Consider the following 16,324-nt stretch of genomic DNA (forward strand, 5'->3'; position numbering starts at 1 on the left):
TTGTGTTGTCCTTCTTCTTTATGTCATTGAGGAGCTCCCGCCTCTCCAGCTCCAAGTGAACAAGAAGGGAATTAGACCAGACCCATACCTCCACACCCCCAGACTCAGACCAACAGCCAGACATCCAGACCAACAGCCAGACCAACACCCACATCCCCAGACTCAGACCAACACCCAGACCAACACCTACACACCCCCAGACTCATTTACACCCAAAACACCCAAACCAACATACCTCCAGACTGTCGTCTGTTTCTCCACTTGGATGTGGAGGCAGGTAGTTCACTTCTGCTCTCCTCGGCCTCTTGCAGTTCTTCGCGGGATACTTCTCTCCAGGGGTTTTCCTCTTTAAGGAGTTTGGAAAAAAAAAATTAGTATAGTCAGGCTCGCGCTGGATTTTAAATTTCTTCTACATGCCTCCGAACTACACCAAAGTGATCTCAGTGAGTCAAACGTCTTATAATATGTCATAAATAAGGTCCAGGTTGTCAAAAACGAGCATTGTCCTTTAGGTACCCTTTTCTCTTGTATGCTGTACCAAGAGGACCTTCTTCACTAAAGGCTGCACTAAGAGGATTTAATTGGCAAATTCTATTTACCAAATCTGTGATCACCAGTTCTCCGACAGTGCAATTGTGGTCTTCTAATGTCTTATGGACAATGTTTTTTATAACAGGTGCAGATGCGGAGGAAGTGATAAATTGAAGCTCCCCTACAATCTCATCTATACACCTACTAGGCACATTAAAGATGCAGTCTAATTTAAGCAGTAAGGAACCAAGCTCATCTACAATGACTTTATCCAAGTCCTCACCCTCCCCGACAAGTGTTTCGTTAGAAGTAACTTCATTTTCATCTACCAACGAACTATCATCATCTGTTACTTGATTTGGAAACGTCTGGTATACAGTATTCTTAAAATCTTCCAGGCAGTGAAGAGTGTGTTTCCTACTTTTATGTGAAGCAAAAGTTGTATATATATATATATAAGTGCTATAGTCACACCCTTTAAAAACACACTGGACAGTTTCGTGCTGTTTAAGATGAATCCCGAGGTGTTCAAAATATTGCTTCTCTGTGTGAAAACTACATGAATTACAAACAAGACAAGAAAAATAAACAATTTGCCCTAACTGTTCAGTTTCTGGATGATCTCGAGACAAATGTGTGCGAAGTGCACCCCAACCATTAAACGAACAAGGACAATCCGAGTACAAGCAGGGTAATGACCGGCCTTGACTGGTGTGTAAATGGTTCAATCTATAATGCTTTAAGAGCTCTAAACGGGTTGATGTCCTAAAATTGCAACTTTTGCATGACCATCTCATAGCATAGTTCAAACCAGCCAATATAGACCTGTCTAAACTGGTGATGTAATTGTAAAGTATGTAATGTTGTGTAAAACCTGTTCTACACTCACCAACAATTATTGTTATTAGCCTATATAAAACTAAACCAACTGTCCACTGCACTGTCTCCTCCTACAAGTGACCCTGTAAAAGAACAGAAAGTGTCATATTAAAACAAAGACCTAAACCATTGAGCCTGTGTGCGTGTGTCTTGACCTTCTACACACACAAATAATAATAAGGTAGAAACTTAATGGTGGCCAAAGCCTATGCCGCTTTGCCCCAATTACACAGACAACATTGGAAAACCACATCAATGTTAATAGAATGCATCAATTTGTACTTGCCTTAATCAGTTTTCCCAGTTCTTGCCTCAAAGATCCCACTCACTGATACACTGATTTTTCTGTTGATGGAAAGAAATAGTTTAGTTTTCTACACTAGTTTGCTATCTACATCACACAACCAGGTGACTAGCAGGCTTGCTAATGAGGTCTGCACACATTTATTGTACCACAAAATATTAGAGGCACATTTATTTCAACACATTTAGTAACATTTGCCTGATTCTATTAAATTGCTTCTTGATACATTTGTTATTGTCAAATAGAAAAAAGTAAAAGTAATTAAATCTTCTTTACTTCATAACTGTAACCATTACATGCATATAAGATTTACTTAGTTTTTTGATGTGTAACTTGATTATTCTAACTAAATAGAACCTAACTGGGCCACATATGGCACTAATGGCGGCAAGCTGCACTAGTTCAATTGGGAGCAATTTTGGCAAATAACGCAGACAATAACATTACACTGCTAAAATAACACGCAGAAAAATATTAGCTTAAGTGCAATAATTTTATCAAAATACAAAACATTACATTTTCACTGCACTGTATCAAGAGTTAATTAGAGATGTTTATTTCGGATGGTTAAGAGAGAGAACGAAGGTTACGTATTGTAACCCCAGTTCTACGAGTGGAGCGGAGCCCCATAGGGGGGCGCTAGCGCTCCTATTGGTAACCCATGTTGGCATGCCAACAACCAATCTGAAGATAAAAACATGTACTCTTATCGTCCTAACCAATCACAGACCCCCCACCTACTATAAAGGTGGCTAAACCCCAGCAATCTGCTCTCCCACACTAAGTCAGACGAGCTAGAAAGCTAGAGGCAGGGCCCGGAAAAAACCCTATGGGGCTCCGCTCCACTCGTAGAACTGGGGTTACAATACGTAACCTTCGTTCTACATCGTGGAGCTACGCCCCATAGGGGGGCGCTAGCGCTCCTATTGGTAACAGGCGGAGCTCCAGCGATGCCCACAATGTACGCGGGCCAGGCCGACATAAAAACATCAACCCACTGGAGGCAAGGGAGTACACAAGCACCACACAGTAGTAAAGTGCAACTCCCTCCACCCGAACCCCAACGGAGGGCCGGTCAGGCAATAAGACGGGCGGACGAGGCAAAGGACCGCAAACGGAACGCAAGGGTCCCCTGGTGTCCACCAGGAGCTCAAAACCAAAGGCCGCGCACCCCGCACAGGGGGCGGAACAATGGTCAAGCCGCATAAACATGCAAGTAAAACTGGCTGGGAGTACCGACCAACACAGCCACGCCATCTCAGGGCGTGGCCCTAGCAGCGAAACTCAGGACAGAGTCCGCCAGGGAGCTAGATGGCACATCCAGTAGATAGAAGCGGATAAAAGGCGACGGCGACGCCCAGGACGCCGCCGCACAGATATCCTCCACACACACCCCTTGAAAGAGCGCAACCGAAGCGGCAACACCCCTAGTGGAGTGCGCGCGCACCCGGCCAGGCAAAGGGCGACCTGCCGCGGTATACGCAGCAGAGATGCCCTCACAAAGCCAGCGAGAGAGGCGCTGCTTGGAAAGGGGGGAGCCCAGCTTGCCCGCACCGTAGCATACGAGCAGCTGAGGCGTGGTCCTGAACGAGGCCGTGCGCCCAATGTAAACAGAGAGCGCATGGACCGGGCACAAGAGATGCAACCGGGCGCCCTCCACCGAGCAGTGCGGAGGAGGAGAAAAGGCGCGCAGCTCCAGAGGCCTAGCACTATAAGAGTGCCTAACCACCTTGGGCAGGAAAACCGGGTTGGGCCTCAGAACGGCCTTACTGCCGTCCCCAGTGATGGTGAGGCAGCCCGGCTGCGTCGACAGCGCACACAGATCACTCACTCGCTTACCCGAGGATAATGCGAGGAGCAATGCCGTTTTGATAGACATCCATCTGAGATCAACCTGCTCCAAAGGCTCGAACGGCACCTTGCACAGTGCATCCAAAACCAGAGACAGATCCCACTGGGGGGCCAAGGCTCTGACAGGTGGCCTAAGCCGGACCACACCCGCCAAAAAACGCCTGACCAGAGGGTGAGCAAAGACCGTAGTCCTAGCAAACCCCTCATGGCATGCCGAAATAGCAGCCGCATACACCCTAATGGTGGAGGCAGCAAGCCCCAGGTCCAACAGATGTTGCAGGTAGGAGAGCACTGCCTCAACTGAGCAGGTCTCCGGGTCTACATCATCCCCATCACACCAACGCACGAAAGACTCCCACTTCCCAGCGTACAGCTTAGAAGTAGAGCCAGCACGCGCGCTCTGAATAGAGCTGATCACAGCCGCGGAGAGACCCCTCCGAGCTAATCTGCGCCGTTCAGTAACCAGGCCACCAAGCGCTGACCCAGAACCGGGGGGGCCTGTATCGTGCCGCCCGCCTGGGACAGGGCATCCCGCCCGTACGGAATGAGCCAAGGGCGAACCTGAACCAGAGCCATCAGTTCCGCGAACCATCGCGCACTGGGACGGTCTGGCGCATCCAGGATCACTGTCCGACGCTCGGACCGTATTCTGGTCAACAGCATAGGAATGATCGCCACTGGGGGGAAGGCATAGAGCAGGCCCTCCGGCCAAGGGGTGTGCGCAAAGGCGTCCACTCCCAGCGGGGGGCTGTCCGTCCGACTCAGAGAGAACCAAAGAGGACAGTGAGCATTCTCCCTTGTGGCGAACAGGTCCACCTTCGCACGACCGAAGCGCGCCCAAAGATGTGACACAATCTGAGGATGCAGCCTCCACTCGTCGTGGCGCGGCCCGCCCCTCGACATGAGGTCGGCGCCGACATTCAAGTGGCCCGGAATGTGCTGAGCCTGGAGGGAGCTCAAATTGGAGCTCGCCCACAGCCACAACCTCACCGCCGCGCGATGAAGAGCCACTGAGCGGACACCACCCTGACGGTTGATGTAGGCTACCGTGGCACGGTTGTCCGAGCGCACTAGCACAGGGAGCCCCCTCAGCGCAGGTGCAAAGTGCCGAAGAACCAGCAACACAGTCTCCAGCTCCAGGAGATTGATGTGCCTGTTCTCGCCAGGAGGCCAACGGCCCCCCACGGCTTGGGACAGGCACGTCCCTCCCCAGCCGGAGAGGGAAGCGTCCGTGAAAATCGGTACGCGGAACGACACCCTGCCTAGAGGGACACCACGCGCGATGATGCGCGGGTTCCTCCAGGAAACCAGGTCCGTAGCCAGGGACCCGGGCAACGTCACCATCTTGAATTTGTCCCTGCTGACATTCAGATGAAGACGTGCGAACCAACGTTGTAAGCCACGCATGTGCAGGAGGCCCAGCGGAACCACCGCGTGGGCCGATGACATTAAGCCCAGCAAACGCATCACCGTCAGAGCCGTGACCACCCTCCCTGGCAGGCAGATAGAGAGTGCCCGGGCCAGAGCATCGCGCCTCGGCGCCGCCAGGGACGCGCGCATCGAGACAGAGTCCAAGCTGAGACCCAGATAAATCACAGACTGAGACGGGCGCGGCGTGCTCTTTTCCCAGTTGATGGCGAAACCCAAGCCTGTGAGATGAGTCACAAGCCGGGAGGTGTGCGACCTGGCCTGAGCGGCCGACGAGGCGAGGATCAGAAGGTCGTCCAGGTAGGCGAGCACTCTGATGCCCTCGCGCCTCAGCGGTAGAATCTCCGTTTCCAGGCACTTGGAAAACACCAGAGGAGCCAGCGCATAACCGAACGGGAGCCTGGTGTACTCGTAAGCCACACCCTGGACGGCAAAACGCAGAAACTTTCTGTGACCCTCTCTGATGGGAACATGAAAGTATGCGTCCTTCAGATCTATGCTTGTGAAGAAGTCTCCCTGGAGAACGGAGTCCAACAGGTGCCTCACTGTGAGCATACGAAAATGCCGTTTGGCTACGCATTTGTTCAGAAGGCGCAGGTCGAGGATGGGACGCATCCCCCCTGTCCGCTTCGGAACGAGGAAGTAACGAGAGTAAAATCCCGCCCCCGAGCGGCTCGGTGGAACCACCGCTATCGCCTCCTTGGATAGGAGCTCCGCTATCTCCGACTGGAGAGCGCTCTCCTGCCGCGGACCCGAGACCCCAGTCTCCACCACCCCGGTGAAGGACGGAGGGTGGGCGATAAACTGAATCGCATACCCCGATGACAGGATGCGAAACAGCCAGCGAGGGAGGCATGGCAACCGCATCCACGCCACTCTGCATAGCGAGAGAGGGCCCGCCGCCGTGCGCGGGACGTTCGCCAGAAAGCGATCGTATTCTAGAACGGCCCCGACCGCCACCGCTGGCACCTCCCCACCCGTGGGGGCTGCCGCAGTCCAAGGGGGGCCGCATATGAAAGGGAGGCGAACCGCAGACACTGACATCACACACCGACTTACTCGAAGTGGGGGCAACATCAATGTCAGTACAGTGTAAACGTCCTCCAGAGCCCGGAGACGTAAGCCCGCAAGTAGCCCGAGAGCTGTTGTGAAAACCAACTAGCATCTCTGCAGACAGTGGGGCCGCGTTAGTGTATGCACACGAAGAGGCCACCGACTTAACCTGTGCAGCGGTAGCCCTTGTATCGCTCACAACGCAAGGAAAGGGAGCATCGCTCTCATATGCAAATGAGGCAGACGGCTGAAGTAGCGGAGCCCTGTCATTGTATGCAAATGAGGCCGCCGCCGACATAGACTCAGGCTGTGTGGAGGCAGACGCCTTTGAACTTGCCGAGAAAAGTCGGGGAATCTTGCTCCCATATGCAAATGAGGCAGACGACCCATACCGATGCAGCGCAACGGGGGAAACCAATGACGTACGAGCATTCAAATTTGAAATATAGCAGAGCGAGCGCTCAATTTCAAACGAAGTTCGCTCAACGGTCCTAACGACATCAACCGTCTCTCGGGCTGTGTGCGAGAGTAGCTTAGTCGAACGAGACACAGGTGCTTCATTTCCCAGCCGTTCACGATGGTGCGGTACACGAATACCTGCGCTCACCGTAGAAGTAGCAGAGAACGCCTTCCCAGTATTACACATTAACTCTATGTCGAGCCCTCCTCTTGGAAACGGAAAGTCTAGCTACCGAAAGCTGACCCGTAGAGGGGGAAGGCTGCCCGACAAACTTCCTTGATATCCCCGCCGGGGTAGGAAGAGTAGCCAGGCTAGCGCTAGCCAACTGAGTGGATGAACTGGCCCGTAGTTTACTTGAGTGATAACGGGGCAGAACAGCGCTACCCTCCACCGACTTAATTCTCTCGGTAGAGAGCGGAGGGGCAGGCGCAACCATCTCAGAACCAGAACCCAGAGACACATTAATCATAGCATCAGACTGTCGAGCATGGAAATGACACAAGTGACCACCGGTGTACACATGAACACGCTCTTTATTGTGCGAGCCCCTAATACAGGGACCACAACCAGCCTCTAACGTGAGGGGAGGGCCATCGTGAACAATAGCAGCCTGAGCAGACGTTAATTGTCACGCATTAGCGCCGGGCTTCTTTCTCTTCCACCGCGAAGCAGGACCTTGGCGAGCGGTGGAAGGAGCACGGGGAGCCTGAGCGGAGGTCGGGAACCCGTTCGGGCGATGGCGAGGCGCCGCTGCTCAACTCCGATGCCAGGGTAGTGACCAGGATGGAGATGGAGGAGACGGCGGCCGTGGCCTGGGCAGCGAGGACATACATGCGGTCGGAGAGGGTAGCCGCCTGTCGGTCTCGCGCCCCGGGAAGCTGAGGCTTCTTGGTATTGCTCCACGCCGCCGCACCAGGAGCGAAGTGGGCGGCAAAGGAGGGCTCGAGCGCCGGGACGCCACCGGAGATGTCGCGTTCATAGCCGGACACACGCGTGGCTTCAATCCAGGCGCGAACCGGGGCCTTAGCCTGCTCGAGGGGCGCCACCCAGGTACTCTCGACAAACTTGTCGATATGTTCCATGACCGGGAGGGGCCGCTTGATTCTCCGCGTCGAGAGCTCGAAGCAAGAAATGCCCCAGAGGTTGGTGCAATTCGCCTCAGGCTCTGACGGGAGGGGAATTCCGATGGAGACCGCCGCGCGCTCAAGTATACCGGGGAACACCCTCCGGAATACGAGCGGCTTGGCCCCACCGGAATCCCGGGGCTCATCGTCTGGGGGGCCGCCCTCGCCGCCGGCGGGGGGCTCGGAGCCAGACACAGATGAGCCCGTGCGTGGGGAGGGGCCCTGAGAGGCGGGCAACTCCCCACTGTCCTCCGAGTCACTACAATCCCCAGAGTCGTCGTCGGAAGGCTCGGACTCGCAGGAGGGGAGAGGACAGGGGACGGCACTCCGTGCGCGCCAGAAGTCCAGGCGGGCACGCCTGAATTCAGAGGGCAGCAGCGCGCACTGGGAGCACGGCGGGTTGGGAGAAACTCCCTCTTCGGCGTGGCTCTTCCCCAGGCACGCCACACACCGGTCGTGGCGGTCCTCCGGGTCCAAGGCACCACAGCCGCAGTCCTCGACCCGCGGGGCATCTTCTTCCAGAAGAGGAGGGGCGGGGACGTCCATCGGGGATCCAGCGCCGGAGCCCCTCAGAGGTAGGTCGCCGCCGCTCTTCTCGCTCTTCTTAGTCTTCTTCATCTTAGAAAGGTTTCCTTCAGCTGCTTGAAAGCTCGTCTGAAAATGGGAGAGCAGATTGCTGGGGTTTAGCCACCTTTATAGTAGGTGGGGGGTCTGTGATTGGTTAGGACGATAAGAGTACATGTTTTTATCTTCAGATTGGTTGTTGGCATGCCAACATGGGTTACCAATAGGAGCGCTAGCGCCCCCCTATGGGGCGTAGCTCCACGATGTAGAACGGATTGTGTCCAATGGCGTTGGCCAACATGAGGTTGGAAAAGCCATTTAACGAGTGGAAGCATGGTCTTCGACTATTCAATCAAGCCCAATCAAACAATCGAAATTAATGGACCTGTATCTTGGCAATAATCACAAGCTGAACCTTCAGTGATATCCGAATGTTGTCTGTTCGTGGCTAGAGCTCGCAGGCTGACGACAAAAAAAAGCTGGCTGGTAGCTAGAAAGTGGTTGATTGATTAGTGCTAACCAGCTAGCTACTAGCTAGCACCAACATTACAGTGCTAAAATAATAGCGAGCTGGCAGGGTATCGGTCTATGGAAGTGTCTCTGTTCGTCCTAATTTCAAACTAGGACTCGCTGAACATGACTATAGCAGTCATGTACCAAGGCTCGAAACGTGGTGGACTAGTGCTAGCTAGCAGTGTAATATTGCTACACTGCTAAGACAGCGGCCCGGCAGGCATGTAACTTACGTTAACAGTCTTATCTATGGAACTGAAAAAGTTAAACGGGTCAGGAAAAAGCAGAGGATAAGTAATTCAATTCTGAGTTACTTACCTGGTCATGAAATAGGCTACTGACATCAAGCATCAAATACCGTCTCACTGGGTTGTTCCAAACACTGCCGACGGTGTCAACGGCTGACAAGTTCAGACTGCTCGAGGTCTCGCGCGGTTGTCCAATGAGCATGCGCAGATTCAAACAGGCTGTACACACTTGGCATTTTCGATTAAAATGTACTTCATATTTTTAGGTTTATGCGCAGTCTATGAATAGCGTAAATCTATAATAAAACTTACTCTTATATTGCAATTTATTTATTACATTAATAAAATGTTTACATATTCACAATTTTATTAAGTTCTTACTGAAACTTAATATTACAATGTAGATATTATCAACATTTTCTTTATATATTTTACTAGACCACAAAGTTAGTTTTTACAGTGTACAAAGGGGAAATGATGGGAATTGAGGCAAAGAAATTCCTGATTTGTTTGTTTTTCTTTAGTGTATGAACTCTGAAGGGAGCTGTAATGGGCTTCAGTCAAACATCATGGTAGCCCATTGTTTTAGTAGCCATGGCTATTAAACCATATGGCATCAGGCAGTTTCCACATCCTTGAGCCCACTCTACACAGAGCTTCCTGTTAACATGGCGGTCAAACCAGCTGTCAATTTGGAAATGCAAGTCACGTGGGTCACCATCTATTCCCTTTTGCGTTATTTAATTCATTTAATTAGTGAAGTCAACTAACTACTGTTTAATTAAGGAAGTGAAAGGAAGTTCTGATGTGGCATTTCAAAATAAAGGACTTGTTAAATGTCATATTGTCTCAATTTTCTGATTAGAATTAAAAGGAGACCACCCATAATGCCACAACAATTCCACTTCAGAGTACTAGCAAATCACCTCACCGTGTCACCCAGAGACATTGAGGACATTCTGATGTGGCATTTCAAAATAAAGACCCTCTAAAATGTCCTATAAGGCCTACTACTTTCCTCCAATTTCAGATTAGGATTTAATGGAGTCCCCCATAATGTCAAACCAATTCTACTTCAGAGTTCTACCAGATCACCGCAAGGTGTCACTGTGAGACTTTCAGGATATTTCGATGTGGCATTTCAAAATAAGGGCCTTCTCAAATGCCCAATACAGCCTACTATTTTCTTCCAATGTCATATTAGGATTAAAAGGAGACGCCCCGTAATGCCACACCCATTCCAATTCAGGGTGCTAGCAGACCACCTCAGGGTGTCACCCAGAGACTTTCGGGACATTCTGGTGTGGCATTTCAAAATAAAGACCTTCTAAAAATGTCCTATACAACCTACTATTTCCTCCAAATTCAGATTAGTTTTTAAAATGCCACAACAATACACTGTAGGGACCTACCTCCATGCACCCAAAAGCAGTAGGTCCCTCAAAGCACCACCCAACAACTGTAGGTCCCTCAAGCCCATGGATGTATTAATAGAACTGGATACAGCCACTCCATTCACTGAGCGCTATCACAAATGAAGCCCTGCTAGCGGGGAGTGAAGCTTTTCAACTCGCCTGTCACTGGCTCCCTGGAGGAATTTAGCCTGGCTGCAATAACGTTATCGCGAACGGAATGAATACCATCTACTAGCAAACAAAACATGTTCAGCTATAATTAACCTGTTAAAACTAAGATGCCTGGATAAAAAAAATAATGTCTCAAATGGATATATTTGACAAAAACAGGTTAATATGCAAGCCGGTTTTCATTGCTAAATCAAAGCGGAGAGAGCCGGGAACGTGCGTCTACATTTCGTGAACTTGTTCGTGGACGCGCGTAGGCCAGAAAAGCACAACTGCGCAAGTACAAAAGTCACCGGAAAGCCAGAAAAGCACAACTGCGCAAGTACAAAAGTCACCGGAAATAGTCAAATGACTAAAAATTTGCCAAGATGGCGCGGTTCAATAGGGCTTCATTTGTGATAGCGCTCAGTGAATGGAGTGGCTGTATCCAGTTCTATTAATACATCCATGATAGGGCTTAACTTTAGATTTCGAATCCTGGGGGCTTGCTCAAGCCCCACCCAACAGGCTGTAGATCCTGCTCTGCGGGAATGCCCTGTTGACAACATCCGGAAACAGTAGCTGGGTAGTGATGCAATCAGTTGAAACTAAAGAAATAAAAACCTGGCAGCTTGGACTATTAAGGTAGCTAACCGTTTACTGAGATACCGCAGACTACGTTACCTAAGGAACGATTGAGGTATTAGATAAGTTAGTCAGCCACTCAAATTAGTTGTATTAACGTTAGCTAGCTATCTCGCTAGCTGTAGCGCAGCCCCTGCTCTATATGCTGCTAGATTAGTGCTACCTAACGTTAGCTAACGTCAGAAATCTGTGGTCGACTCGCTACCTAATTTATCGTACATTTTTGCCAGGAACGACACACTTGAAACGATTTTTGTACTCTCTTAGCTAATCTTCTTTTGTTTAATCTGCTTCTAGCTTTCTCATACGGATGCTTTCTGATGGACAAGAGTTTAGCCTCCTGCTAAGCTAACTAGCTGGCTCGCTCGCTACACCACCCTCACGCCTTCCACCTCCAGATCTGTGGAAGCAATGGCCAGCGCTGCACCTCCAGCCTCTGGACCTGCAGCCCCGGAGAACTCCAACCCCGGCTCAAGCAGCTCGACCGCAGGGGAGAGTGGTAACCAGGACAGCACCTTTGAATGTAACATCTGCCTGGACACGTCTAAGGACGCCGTGATCAGTCTGTGCGGGCACCTTTTCTGGTAAGCACCCTCTTTTGGTACCTTATCGCGGTATTGGTTTGTAGTATAGACTATATCTGTTGACCTGACTTTTTATATTTTCCCGCCACCAAACCCTCTCCTTCCGTCCCTTAACTCGCCCATGCAGTTGGCCCTGCTTGCATCAGGTAAGTCTACCTGTACCTGCTTTTCTACCCATCCTTTTCACTCGAGGTACCAATAAGTGTGATGCCTCTTTGTTTATTATTGACACACTCACAAAAGTGTTTTTGTTTGTTAATATAGTGGTTGGAGACTAGACCAAACAGACAGGTGTGTCCAGTCTGCAAAGCTGGCATCAGCCGTGACAAAGTCATCCCCCTATACGGCAGGGGGAGCACTGGTCAGCAGGACCCCAGGTGAGCTGATTTACGTTAAAACCAAGATATATCCAAACACAATGCACATTACAACAGCTACACTGCCTTGCTGCTTAGTGTTGTTTCTGTTTTAGAGAGCGAACTCCTCCTCGACCTCAAGGACAGAGACCCGAGCCAGAGAACCGGGGAGTAAGTGTTCTGTAACAGTGTCACTGCTAGAGCATATTATTACTATTATACACTCGCACCAATCAACTAGTCAACTCATTTATTATCCAACAGATTAGATATTTCAAATAACGTATACCTTGTTTACAGTGTTTTAGATTGCCAGCTGTTGTGTTACACTACCCATTCATGATGAAACTATTGCATGGGATTGTCTGGATACTGTAGGGCAAACCTGCATGTAATTCATTTGCAAAATTACCGTTCCCAGTGGGACCTATTAAACATGGTCTCAGAAGAGTAAACAGGAAAGTGAATGACAACAGTCTGCATTGGAGTTGCATCACATCTTGCCTTTGAAACATGCTATATTTCACCTTATAAAGCTGAGTAAAATGTTTTAATGAATGGTTATCTTCCAACTTTTCACAGGGATTCCAAGGGTTTGGGTTTGGAGATGGTGGATTCCAGATGTCCTTTGGCATCGGAGCCTTTCCATTTGGTATTTTTGCCACAGCTTTTAACATCAATGATGGAAGGCCACCCCCTGGTATGAATGCTAAGCGCCCTGAACTGTGTATATGAACCAGGGTCTGAAACCAGCCGTTCTTGGTCTTCTGTATCAATCTTATTGTAAAATAATGTTGTTGTTCACAGCTGCCCCTGGGACCCCCCAGCACATGGATGAGCACTTCCTGTCACGCCTCTTCCTGTTTGTGGCCCTGGTGATCATGTTCTGGCTGCTTATTGCATAAAAACGACTGGACAGGAAAGACAAAAGCTCAAGATGGATAATAACCCAATATTACATTTGAAAAACACTGTAAAAATCATAGCAGTCACATGATTTTAATCCTCAGTGCTAACATGTCCTTGTTTTTTTCATCTATGCGATCTTAAGTATTGTCCATTGATCCAGCAACCTCTTGATATACAGAAAAGACCTCTCGAATAACAGAAAAGTCTTAAGGAATTTGTTTTGGTGTTTTCAATCACCATCATTGTGGACTCTAATGTGATTCTGCCTCATTTGAATCTTAAGTCATTATGTTTTTTATCAATACATTTACATGATGTACCAGATTCAGACGGGAAAGACGTGCTATACATAGGCCATGTACTGAAATATGAAAGAAAAAAAAATCAGTATTGACATACCGTTGAAATATTTGATTTGATAACATTCAGTACTTGTGTGTCTCAGGTTGTTGTTAGACTTGCTGAAGGTATTAGGACATTTCTGCCTGATGGTTGAGAGGTAATCTGGCCTCCAATAGAGTTCAATAAATAATATGAGTGATGGTAACTTTTTAAAATCAGAATGCTAGGAGATGTGAGATGTCAGCTTTTGAAGGTTGTTTGCCAGCTGTATGCTGTTTAGGATATTATCCATTCATGACAAATGTTTGTCAAATTCTAATGCACAATACACACCGTCAAGATAAATATTATCTAGGGTCCTGTCAATATGAAAGTCATGATTAAAAGCATATCAGCATTATATTATGTTTAATACAATGTTTTCATCTTAAATTAAAATGTCATTCTTTAATTTGGCCTGTTATTAGTGTAGCATACTTTATTGTAAAGTAAATACTGTAAAATACTAAGATACCTATAATGAAGCTAGGTGATAAAATGTGAATAAAATCTGTGATTTTATCCTGTAATTTGCAGGTAATCTGTAAATAAAGACATTTTTGTTTGTCCCATTCCAATGTCTATCTCTAATCAACTCATGGTGGTTCCGTGTGTCCTCTACTCACCTCAGTGCATTTAGAGGGATACAAGGTGAAGTTCTGTTGAACTTCTAAAACTCTTGAGAAAGAAGGTGAGGTAGGATGCAAGATTATCCAATGCCAATACCAACAGACGGTTAACTTAAAAACAAACTTTCCTTTTAATTCAGAACTCTCAGTGAAATGCTTTGCAGTTTAAGTATAAACATTTTATTATTTGGTTCATTGTCAAAAATAGAACATGCCAACAGCCCTCAAAGATAACCCAATGGATCCAGTAAAAAACTATAATTGCAAATTGAGGAAAGAATTAAAAAATATATATCTTACAAAACATAATGTCATCATAAAGTAAAATTTTCAGCCTAAACTGAGAATAACTGGTAATCAACACTAAGAAAAGAATTAGGCCTCTGGATCCGGCTGCTCTTGGGTCTCTGACTGCGGTGCCACACTAAACTCTGCCTCATACATGATCTGTTGGATTTTCATTTTTGTCTCACATCTCTTCTGTGGAGCGAGCCTTTTCAAGGCGGGAACAAAGCTCAACAAGAACAACTCATCCTCGTCCCTTGCCCTGTTGTGTGTAGAATCATTATCTTTGAACAGACTTTTGGTCTTAGTGGGAACCTTGGCAGAGGTGCTGGAGGAACATGGTGATGCAGGTGACTCCAGTTCTCTTGCCTGACTCCGCTTCCGTGCAGAAGACTGCTGGGGCATTGGGGATATCTGAGCACCTGGAGGTAGCTTGGCCAGGAAAGCCAGCTGGGCCATCTGTGGACCCTGGGACACTGGAGACAGCTGGGTCACAAAGGCGAGCTGGGACATGGTGCCAGCCTGGGTGGTGGGGGTCATGGTCGTCTGGCCTATCTTGAGCGTTTCGGTTTTGATGTCGCTCTCTATGGCTTCAGAGGCATCATCGGGGCTCTCTGGGTCGTCGTCATCATCATCATCACGGGGAATTGTGCCATTTCTCGATTTTGAAAATGGTGCAAGAAAATTCAGAAGTTGTCGGAATTTCCAGCGACTAGGGACGAGCTCTCCTTGCTCCTTTGTTCGGTTCTCCTGTCGAACCTCCTTCAGGTATCTGTCTCTCAGGTTCTTCCACTTTCTTTTGCACTCCTCAGCTGGAGAAATGAGAGAATATAAATGAGTCACAGCAAAACAAGATATAAGTGATAGCTTATTTGATGTAGCATCAATATACAACTTTTGTTAGTTACAGGTGCACAGTGAAAAACAGGTACACCAGAGTCCAATAGCTAGAAGATGGAGTTTATTTTGCTCCTCCAATCTATTTAATTGCTCGGAGAGTAGTGATATTTACCCCCAAAAGAGTTTATATTACGGATAATGCCTGGATGATGACTCTCAAACAGAAGCTGAACTCGCAGAACTTGGCGGTAGCTGCAGGGATCTTACCTCTGCGCGCTACACACAGTTGTACTGCGCATCAACGAATTTGTTGAGGCTACCGCTGTGATTGTGCGCGCGTCCCAGAACGTGGGGAAACGTCTAGCTAGCTAGCTAGCTGCTATATAAAACATACACTTACGTTGAAGACCTGTTAAGGCGCTGATTCTTGTCCAAGCATTAGATCTACTATCGCCGCTCCGATAATTTGGTAGCGTTACATTGTAGAGCTCAGGGAAATTAAACACTGTCAATATCAACTTTTCGTCCATCTTGCCTGAATTGTGCGCGGCAGCGGAAGCGACTACCTCTCGTCTTTCCGCCTGTGTGGTGCATGATTACGTAGGCTATGCGAGTATCACGAGGCGCGTGCTTGCCGCTCTTTGCCGCTTCGTGCTTGTATCGCAGGAATGAATTCAACAGACTCGTTCACTGCAAACTTGCACCACAAGAGGGTAGAGGAATTCTGTGTAACCAACTGAATGAGTAGCTAGGCTAGAAGTAGTAGGCTAGGCTACGCTAGATTTCAGTATCAAAACATGTGTCGAGTATACAGAACAGGAATGACTTGAATATTGGAAATAAATCATCAGCCTAAACGAAAATCACAGTGCCTTGAAATACATTTCGCTATTGATTATGTGTCTGGTTTGTACAAAAACATCCCTATCAATTAATTATTTAAATAACCTAAGTCGCCATTACTCTTAAAGCCTAGGCTATTCATATAATTTGCATATCCAGTTATATGCGACAGCCCGTATGTGTTTATTGACAACCACATAATGGGGAGATTAAGTGAAAAGCAAAGGAATCTATTAATCAACTTATAAAGAAATTATTTCCATACACTGGAATTTATTTAACATGCAGTAGGGCCTACCTGGCAAATCAGGATTACTGAATTCCCAGACTGGTTT

At 48.2% G+C, this 16,324-nt stretch overlaps 2 protein-coding genes across 4 annotated transcripts; one reads left to right on the forward strand and one right to left on the reverse strand.

Annotated features, from left to right (window-relative positions):
* The first annotated feature begins 11,065 nt into the window (after positions 1-11,065).
* On the forward strand, positions 11,066-13,966 carry rnf185 (ring finger protein 185). 3 transcript variants are annotated; one of them, XM_084441586.1, is made up of 7 exons: positions 11,066-11,162; positions 11,460-11,746; positions 11,874-11,892; positions 12,011-12,123; positions 12,202-12,273; positions 12,685-12,802; positions 12,910-13,966. In XM_084441586.1, the coding sequence occupies exons 2-7, from the start codon at positions 11,574-11,576 to the stop codon at positions 12,979-12,981; spliced, it is 567 nt and encodes a 188-aa protein (XP_084297712.1). In that variant the 5' UTR covers positions 11,066-11,162; positions 11,460-11,573; the 3' UTR covers positions 12,982-13,966. The 3 variants fall into 3 exon arrangements, with proteins under 3 accessions (XP_084297712.1, XP_084297710.1, XP_084297711.1); XM_084441584.1 differs by having other exon boundaries at positions 12,219-12,273; XM_084441585.1 differs by having other exon boundaries at positions 11,119-11,217; positions 12,219-12,273.
* Positions 13,967-14,224: 258 nt separating this feature from the next.
* On the reverse strand, positions 14,225-15,689 carry LOC311312759 (uncharacterized protein). The gene is made up of 2 exons (XM_084442755.1): positions 15,547-15,689; positions 14,225-15,118 (listed from the first exon to the last, which is right to left on the reverse strand). Exons 1-2 carry the CDS (start codon positions 15,674-15,676, stop codon positions 14,397-14,399), a joined length of 852 nt encoding a protein of 283 aa, XP_084298881.1. The 5' UTR covers positions 15,677-15,689; the 3' UTR covers positions 14,225-14,396.
* Between the last annotated feature and the right edge of the window lie 635 nt (positions 15,690-16,324).

The sequence above is a fragment of the Borostomias antarcticus genome, assembly GCF_949987555.1.
Source record: "Borostomias antarcticus genome assembly, chromosome: 8".
Taxonomy (NCBI): Eukaryota; Metazoa; Chordata; class Actinopteri; order Stomiiformes; family Stomiidae; genus Borostomias; species Borostomias antarcticus.